Here is a 9,550-nt window from a genome sequence, read left to right on the forward strand (position 1 = left end):
ATTCTTTTTGGTAATGTACTTTGAGAGTGTTAATTCTTTTTATTAATGTACTTTCAAATTTTTAATGTTTTTGATAATTTACTTTGTGTGGTGATTACTACTTTTGTCTTCGTGAGTTATTTCTTTCTTACCGTTGTGAACTATGCAACATCCAATTGGCAATCCACATAAGAATGTGAGTGACTATTTACCTACAAACCTGATAAATACAAAAAAATCAGAAAAGTGGTCATTAAGTAAGGTTTTTTCAGCCAAAAACAAAACTTAAGGTTTAATCCGAAGGACGGGTGGAAACATTTTCTTAATTCTTATCCATTTGTCAACTACAATAATGTCTAACAACTCAGATCATCTTTCAACACACCTTCAAATCAAAATTACATTAAACTAAATTAACAAAAAAAATAAAAACGTCTAAAAAGTCTTGAAAACATTACTTACTATTGGTCAATCCTACACAGCAGTCATTCTAAATCAGTCTTCACCTCCACCAAACCAAAAACCAACACAGAAAAACCCTCTACCACCCCCACCAAAAACCAGAATATATAAAGATAAATTAACCTTATCTATAACACACCTGTGATCAAAAAAAAAAAACCGCCACTTTTAACTATACTAAAACATACATCAAATAAATTACACTCAAAGTCAATAAATTTACGGTTTTATGATTTCTGTAGAACGAGACAGCCACCAGTTGAGATTTTCTTTCATTGAAACAACCCTGCACAAAAATTATTCTATTCACTTACCCGTAAGAGCAACATACTTACATTTCTATAAACATAATATAACAAATAATATACATTGCCTATATCAGTATAGAAATGTAAGCACAAATACAAAGCACATTGTCATTATGGGTAAAAAGTAACAATTTGGTAGGTAAACTAACCGTTTCATTCTTTCCCAAGAACACATCTTTCATAAAGAGCCACAAGCTCTTTTTTATTAGGATTCTTCAACTGAAGCAACTCTGCACCAAAATTATGCTTCGTGAGCTCTTGCTTCAACTTTACAACAGTAAATTTCGAGTAATCTTCTGTTTCTTGACTATAATTACCATCATACCCTTTAAAAACCGAACCACCATCTTCACTCAAACCAAATTTCAACGGACTATTCGTGCTCCTCGACCTCTTATTCCCCCTACCAATCTCCTGAACCGAATCCGTCCCCATTTCATGTTCTCCTTCTTCAACCCGAAACCTTTTTTGTGAAGCGGTTCTAAGTTTGTTATCCAAAGCAGATTCATTCAGCCGAATCGTTGTCATTTGTTGTTGTAACAAATCGAGCTTCCCATGTGTGGCTTGTAGTTGAACCGAAAGCGCTTCTGCCCGGTTTGTAGCTTCTGCCCGAGCTGCCCGTTCGGTTTCCAATAAACTTTCAAGGACTTGAACCGTATTCGCGCGTTGTTCGTTGTTCGTATTCAATAAATTTTCTATCTCTTTTTCCCTTTCTTCGACTCTTGCTTCTAGAATCGAGACTTTGGATATCGCGTCCATTTCAGCGGATTGGAATTGGTTTAGTTCGTGTGATAAGTCGGTTTTTTGGCGGGAAAGGGTTTCGATGTGTTGTTGGAGTTTTGTGAGTTGGGTCAGCCGGTCCGTGGCTAAGCGTTGGATTTCGTTTTTGTCTTTTTGGGCAGCCATGGCTTCTGCCCGGGCGATGTCGGCTAACTCGGTTGCTCTTTTTGTTTCTTTTTCTGCGGTTCTGCATCTTTCTTGGACTTCTTCGAATCGATCAAATTCGGATCTGTATTTTTGTTGTAAATGGATTCGTTCTTGTTCTAGAATTCTCGACTCTCTTTCGTATGATTGAGCTGTTGCGTTTGCGGTTTCTAACTGTTTGCTTAATTCCTTGATGTCGGATTTTAAAGCGGATATTTCTGAATCGTAGCTTTTTATTTTTGACTCTGCAGCCTGAGAATTAGAGTACAAGATATTAAATATAATGCATGAAAAACAATTTCCATTATGGTTAGCTATTTAGAAGAATCTCACCTTCAACTCCAACCTCAAAGTAGTTACACGCTGCTCCGCCTGATCAATCTTTGCTGCCTTACTTTTTATTTCCGCTTCCTACAAAATTTCATTTGCAGTTGAATAAAAATCAGGTTTCAATTCTATATCCCCTCCAAAATATAAAACAAGTGTTTTGTCTGTGCAAAAGACATAAATGCCCTCCTCGTGATGATAAACCATTAGCGAGATAGAGAGAGAGAGGGATGTGTCACCTTGTCAGCTAACGTGCATGCAAATTCCGCCCGTAGAGCATCCTCGCGGTTCTGTGTTTGTTTACTCGCGCGATCTTGAACCGCCGCCGCCTTCTCGAGCGCGCTCTTTGCCTCCCTTACCGCCACGTCATACTTCCGTTTCCACTCCGCCGCCTCCTCTTGAGCCGCCACCGTTTGTTCCCGGGCAGCCGCCAGTCTTGTTTCAGCCGCGCTACTCCTCGCCTTCAAATTCGCTACTTCAGATGAAGCTTGTTCTTCCCCGGCTTTCTGCTTAGATAATGCTACGTCATATTTTCTTTTCCATTCCATGGATTCTCTTTTGGCTGATTCCAGTGTTCTTGATAAGTTGGAGTATTTTTCTTCTAATGAGCTCGAGTTGTTTTTGAGATCGGATATTCGAGTCATGTACTCTTCTGCAAGCTTGTTTTTGTCTTTAATGGCATCTTCATAGCGTTTTATGTAATCGGATTTGTATTTCTCACTTGCTTCTAGTTGTTTTGTGAGTAATCCCATTTTGTCTTCAATTGAGCGACATTTTAAGTGGAGGGAGCTTTTTTCTGAGGTGATGTGGTCTATCTGTTTCTTCACAAAGTCGAGAACTGGACCTTCCAAGCTTAAAAGTCAAAGAAAAAGAAAAATGTTAAAATCTAGAGAAAAACTAGCAAAGAAAGTGAGCTTAAAGTTATACTTTCATCTTTTTTTTTCTATTACAGAATTGTACTTCAAATTTTTTTCTTAGAGTAACTTACAAAGATGGTTCCTATGCTTTCTAATTTTCACTATGTTTAGTCCAAAACTGAATCTTTTTTTTTTAAATTTGGTCCTTACTTTAAGGTTTCATATCGATTTTGATCCCTAGAACCATGTAATACGAGACAAACAGAAAGTCTCAGGGCCCAAAATGAATGAAACCTTCAAATAAGGACCAAAACTGAAAAGGGTTTAGCATAATCAAAACACTTAAGGACCAATTTTGAAATTTACTCTTTTTCTTAATAAGGCATTGTACTTTAAAAAATTACTAAATTGTAGTATTGTACTTTCGATTTTTTCTTATTAAGACATTATACATTGACAAATCTACCAAAGTACAACCGTGAAAATTGTTTTATATTTGGGTGAAATTGCTATAACTGGGTAGATTTTACAAAGTAAATGTTGTAATAGGAAGAAACAAAAGTAGAATGCTATAAAACAAAATCAATGAAAGTAAATTGCTATTTCTTGCATTTGAGAGAATATATAAAAGCAAAAACCTTTGTCGTAAAAAAGAAGCTAGTTTCTGCCACTTCTCTGGACCATAAGCAGTTGCTTCATAGCTGCTTAAAAGCTGATCAAGAACCTGTATACGACAAAAACAAAACAATTGTGTACTTTTAGGATCAATACATTACTAAGATCTAAAAAAAACTTACAACAATATGAACCCAAAAAAGTTAAAGAAGAGATGGTTTTGGCAATTAGCATACTACAAATTTTAAAACTGAGTCACATGAAAATGATGGAATTACAAATGTAAAATGTCATTCAATTTTTAAGTATCCATTAGTTATCTTTCAGTGGTTAATGAAAATTTAATAGATGTTGGTTGCAAGTTGCAACTTAATGCAGAAACAATGACCTAATAGAGAAATCTAGAGAAAAGAAGCTTCTCCATTAGGTCCTAACTTTTTACAGATTTGCCCTCATTATTTTTTCCTTCAATTTTCTCAAGCATGCCATTTTTTTCTATAAAACTTCTAGACATCATTTATCATGGAAAAAAAGTCAGAGTTTCCCTCCCAACAAACCAACTGTAGTTTCTGAGTCAGTAACATAAATTTACCTTCAGAATATTATCAAACTTTGCAGCTGGAGCTTGACAAGCTGCTCTTAGTTCTTTCTCCATTTTTTGTATGGCATTTGAGCATTGCATGTAAGCCTTCATAAAGGCCTCCCTTTTATAATCCTGTATGTATTAAGCAAATAGGTAAAGAAAGGACTCTTTCCAAAAGGAAATTAAGCATTGCATTTTTTGGGACTATCAAAATATAAAGTGTTGCTTTTGTGTTATGGGGGAGTCTTGTTATAAAGACAACCATGAATAATCCACTTGTGATGATGAACTCACTCCAACTTCTGGACATGAGATCTAATAGAGGTTTGGGTAAAATGGAAGAAATAGCAAAGTAATTTAATTGATTTGCTTCTATATCTTCCTACTTTAATTTTTTATTATTAAATACTGTGGATTGATAAGCCTCCCCAATCACAGCAATGTCATCCAAATACAAAGCAATTTTCATTGCTATAATCAAATAGGCTTTTTAAAGTATGATGTCATAAGAAAGAAAAGATTGAAAGTAGAATGTTATAATTGGGTAGATTTTTCAACGAACAATGCCTTTATAAGAAAAAAAAAACTGAAAGTACAATGTTGTTATAGAAAGAAATAAAAGCAGGATACTATAATGGACAAATAAATGAAAGTATGTTTCTTGTATTTATCCCTAATGTTTTTTCCAGAAAAGCTACCTCAAATTCCTTTGTGAAAAATACACGAAGACGCTTTTCGCATCTTTGCCTAGCAGAGCCAGCCCCTACTGCAGTAGAATTAAAAGCAGCCACAGCCTTCTGAACAGCCTCTTCATGTGTTTCTCGTAATGCAGCCTACAAGCATTTGAAAAGTGAATAATTATATCAGGTAACCAAAGGGTAAAAAAGGAAAAACAAAAACTATGAAGATTTCAAAAAAAAAAAACATACTTCCTCAGGGGGTCTTGTACGATCGAAAGAAGACTTGTAAACTTCAGTAGCATATTCCAATGCCTTTTGGCATTCTGTTTCTTCAACACTCTGAAATAAATGAATAGTTGAGAAGTTGAACTTATCCAATACAGATATGGATGTTTTTTATTGACTAGATGCAGAAATAAACGACTTAATAGAGAGGGTCGGGGAAAAGGAAACTTTCCCATTATTTTGATCAAGCTATCATTTCAGTATCCAATACTATCTTATGCTGTATCTTTTTCCTTAAAATTGGATTAACTATACAACATCAACCTGATACTTGATACTTGTACAACATAAAGCAAAAAACACAGCCTTAAAGAACTAACCTGCCATGAGGAAGTGATTGTAGGAACTGCACCATTATTGAGAGCATCTAGAAAAGACTGAGTGATGCCAGCAAAAATAGGTCCATTCATAACCGTGGACCCCAGCTGCTTGGGCCTAGTTCTCTCGAATACAAACCTTGTTAACTCATCCAGTCCTGCTTTGAACTCTGGCCTCAATTTCTCCATCTACACGTGTGAGTAAGATTTGGGATAGATAACTAATGTTAGAGACAATCTTCCTAAGGGACATGATATATAATAAGTATAATGAATACTGATACTTTTCATGCTTATGAAAAAGATTACTTACCGATATTTGGTCAAGCCGTTGGAGCTCATTCTCATTGCTCAAAGGTCTCACAAGAGTGAAACAATCCCTATCTGGAAAGAGAGCTCGGATGGATTCTCGAATCTATAAATTATAGATCATCAATTGTTCAGAAAATTAAGAAAGAATCAAAGAATATGTGAAAAGTTGAACCATATTTATGATCTTAAAGTTTAAACCATCCACTACATGAACCAAGTGGTGTAGTAGTAGTTTGCTTATCAGTGGTTTTTGGTGCTTAAATTTAGAGTATACTTCAATAACATAAGTTCAAAGATATTAAATTTCATTTTGAGCAGTGAAGATTAAGCAGAAGGAAAGACCTCATTTTTGGCTGAAACATCTCTTCCACCACCTTCTACTGGCCTCAAAGCAAGCTCTAGGTAGTCACGAGGAGTTATTTTCCTATTATCCTCAACCAAATCCAAATAGAAATCCTGCAAATTGGAACATGGTGATAAGAAAAAAGTACATAGTAAAAGAACATGGGATCTCTCATTTGTACAAAAGACGTAAATGCCCTCCTAATGATCAAAAATAACCCTAGAAAGCTTGTCCAGATGTCGTGTGTAACAAACGCAGCCGAAAAAAACAAAGTGGCATGAATCAGTATGAATGTACCCTTAGAAGCCACACAAAGATTGGGGAGAATTGTCCAAGTTCAGAAGCTGTGGTTTTACCCCCCGAGGCTCTGACACGAATATGCTTTGTCATTTCAGTTACAAGAGAGAGACGATCAAGTGCAGCCTCATCTATACCTCCCATCTGACAAAAGAAAGACATGAACAGTGAGATGAAACAACAACCATGCATAGAATGAATCAATGTGATTAACAAAAAAAATCAACCTGGTTATATATGAACATGCTTGATAAGAGTACAGCAAGAGAGAAGATCTGTGTGCTGTATGTTCCCTGTAAAATGGAATGTGTAGAAAAGGAAATACAGAATATCATCATACAATTTAACATAAAGGCTCTAAAAGATTTTATAAGAAGTCAAGCCAACCGTTTGATCATAGGCATCAATTCCTTCGCTATCAATCAATAGAAGATTGTACTCAGTTCCATCAAGGGCAGTTCTTTTTAAAGGAGTACTCCACAGCCAAAGCCCTTTTGTGCAAGGGCGATGAGTTGATGCCACCTTAAATCCACTACTCCTTCCAAGAAGCTACAGATATTAAAATGCAGTGTATTTATTATGTACGAATAAACTTCATCAACTTTGACACTTATCATGAAGGTGGAAACTAACATGTTATAAAAGGGGCATGGCATTAATAGATGTAACATGTACCCAAAATCCAGATCAATAAAGCAACATGTGAAAATGTCAACCTTTTTTCATAAATAGAAAAATACAATGCTAATATACTACAAATTATGTCATCATGTGACCTGCAGCTATAGATCATTGATGCACCAGAGCAGGTTTAATCTATCAATATAACATGTTTCTAACTATTATGTAACAAAAGGTGTTAATAGCTTCTGTAAAATCGGACATGGTCTCTCAAAAAGAAGTTTACTATCCCAGTTTTGAACTGATGAACTTCACTTATATTGGGAACCTCAGAAATATCAAAAAAGAAGGTTTCACTTTTTAATTTGATTTTTTTTTGAATAAGTTGACTACTCCTGTAGTTGAACTTCTATCCACATTCATCAAAACTTAGCAATATCAATTCCATTCATGAAGCAAACGATGTTAGACAATTAACTAAATGGCATATGCTAATTGCCTTCATATTGGTAAACAATCCCTGATGAATCAAACATTCTATAGATTTTACCCTTAATTTTCATTTATTCTGTCTTGATTGATCGTATAATTTCTTCACTTCTTGACCTAAAACTTATTATCAATAGGATAGAGGGTGTTACATATTTACATAACAACCAACAGCTTTTGCAATTCTTTATTACAACTTACATCGAACATCTAGAGCTATACTGCATACTAAATCTGAAGTGTTATAAGTATAGAGAGCATTCTTAATAAACTATACCTTCTACTATTAACTTAGCCCTATGTAGCCAGCTCTTCATACTTCATAGCCACACCATCCAAAACCCTAACTCTAGAATAAGCAAAAAAATCTTCAAACACCACAAACCAAGTAGCTAAATAGCTATGCATCATTAATTTTGATTAAAACAATCAAACTTGCTCAGGAAGCAAGGAAAAAGGCATGGATAGTGAACTGTTATGAATGAAATAGATGGCACTCCAAATTTGTCGTACTGGATCAATTCAACTAATCTCCATAACCTATAATCAACCGCATAGCAATTAACGTAACAAATTTCCCAATAATGATTCTATAGTCCTCCTTAAACCCTAGCTTCGTAATAATTAAGTATGCACAGATCATGGTTCAATTACTCATTACTTGGTAACAACTAAAACTGGTGCCAATTAGCTACTTATTACTACATTTATACTGAATTAACCAGTTTCGTAAGTAATGGTTACATTAAAACCCTAATTTCAAAATTACGACCATAAAGAAAGGAATCAGGCATGAAGTATTTCTACAAAACCCAAAACCCAAGGTCTCCCCTTGAAAGAGATCGAAAAGTACCTGATTTAAGATATAACTCTTGCCTTGGCGAGCACGACCACAGACTGAAACCACGCCGATGGGTTCTTTAACAAGCTGAAGAAGAGAAACAGCTTCGGGATCCATCTGAAACTTTCCTCTCTCGTCGCAATAAACGAGACGAATGGGCCTGGCAGGGCCAGAAGCGACGGAAGTGGATGGTGAAAAAAGAGGAGTTGAAGAAGACGGCGTCGACGGTGATTGTTGAGACGAGTCATTGGAAGTGCTCCTGCTGAAAAATCTCATCGTGCTTAGATCGTATGCTACAAGGACAAACCGATTGCGTTTATGAACTTGGAAGTTGAAGTTGGAATAGTGGCTGTTTGTGGGAACGTTTTGCCGATCGGTCAGAAGGAAAAAAGAAAATTCTAGGACGGACAGTTGCTTTAAATCCTTTTTCCAAATATATTTAAAAAAGTAACAAAAGTTTGATTTTATTCATGACTTTTTTTTTTATTATTTATTTGTTACTAAATTATTAAAATTGTTCATATTTTACCTTATCGGTCGTAAGGATAATTATGAACAGTTTCAATAGTTCAGTGTCAAATAAAGAATGAAAAAAAAAATTAATGACTAAATATAAACAAAATTGAAAGTTCGTAAAAAAACTTTAATGTCTAAATGTGAACAAACTTCGTCTTGTATTATGTTTTAGTAAATTATTTATTTTTGTTAAATTCTAGCAACATTTATTGATGAAGAAATCTATGAAATAAAAAAACAAAACCTCGAAAAATATATTTAAAAAAATCGAAAAACCAATGATTTGGTATTTTACAAAATAAAAAATCAAAATTTTCAATCTGATTTTGGTTTAACAAAAAAATGAACCATTCTCAACCATAGTGTCGTTTTAATTGTTGAATATATAGCTATTTTTTTTCTTAAAAACAAATATTTTTGTAAAGGTAATATGGATTTGGTGGTTTGGGCGCAACATTTCATAAAACATGTTAACGATTTTACTTAATTCTATATATCTGGTTAAATAACCATAAATTTCAATAATTATTCAAACGTTTTAAGAAAATAGAATCTCAAATATAAATCAATTGTCCGGATAAATTAAAAACGTCTAAATTCTAAACAACTTGACTTTCATTTTCGATATTTTTTTTATAGTAAATATACTAATATGATGTATGTCAATACATGGAGTATAACAACATATATAATGTATCAATGTATGTATATATTCTTTTATAAACAACGTATATGGTTTAATGTATGATAACTTATGTATTGCATGATTTTATAACACAAAATTCATACATATA

At 34.3% G+C, this 9,550-nt stretch overlaps 1 protein-coding gene across 2 annotated transcripts; it reads right to left on the bottom strand.

Annotated features, from left to right (window-relative positions):
- Window positions 1-405: 405 nt before the first annotated feature.
- On the bottom strand, window positions 406-8,634 carry LOC145061181 (uncharacterized). 2 transcript variants are annotated; one of them, XR_013687121.1, is made up of 16 exons: window positions 8,253-8,634; window positions 6,677-6,838; window positions 6,517-6,582; window positions 6,290-6,433; window positions 5,992-6,105; window positions 5,651-5,752; window positions 5,341-5,526; window positions 4,985-5,074; window positions 4,754-4,888; window positions 4,065-4,187; window positions 3,496-3,581; window positions 2,240-2,852; window positions 2,007-2,084; window positions 1,075-1,925; window positions 899-979; window positions 406-727 (listed from the first exon to the last, which is right to left on the bottom strand). XR_013687121.1 is itself a non-coding variant. In XM_079008583.1 (15 exons), exons 1-14 carry the CDS (start codon window positions 8,514-8,516, stop codon window positions 903-905), a joined length of 3,186 nt encoding a protein of 1,061 aa, XP_078864709.1. In that variant the 5' UTR covers window positions 8,517-8,634; the 3' UTR covers window positions 406-727; window positions 899-902. The 2 variants fall into 2 exon arrangements, 1 of the variants encoding a protein (XP_078864709.1); XM_079008583.1 differs by having other exon boundaries at window positions 899-1,925.
- Between the last annotated feature and the right edge of the window lie 916 nt (window positions 8,635-9,550).

Source organism: Lactuca serriola, chromosome 7 (assembly GCF_051521515.1).
Source record: "Lactuca serriola cultivar US96UC23 chromosome 7, Lser_US96UC23_V15, whole genome shotgun sequence".
Lineage (NCBI taxonomy): Eukaryota > Viridiplantae > Streptophyta > Magnoliopsida > Asterales > Asteraceae > Lactuca > Lactuca serriola.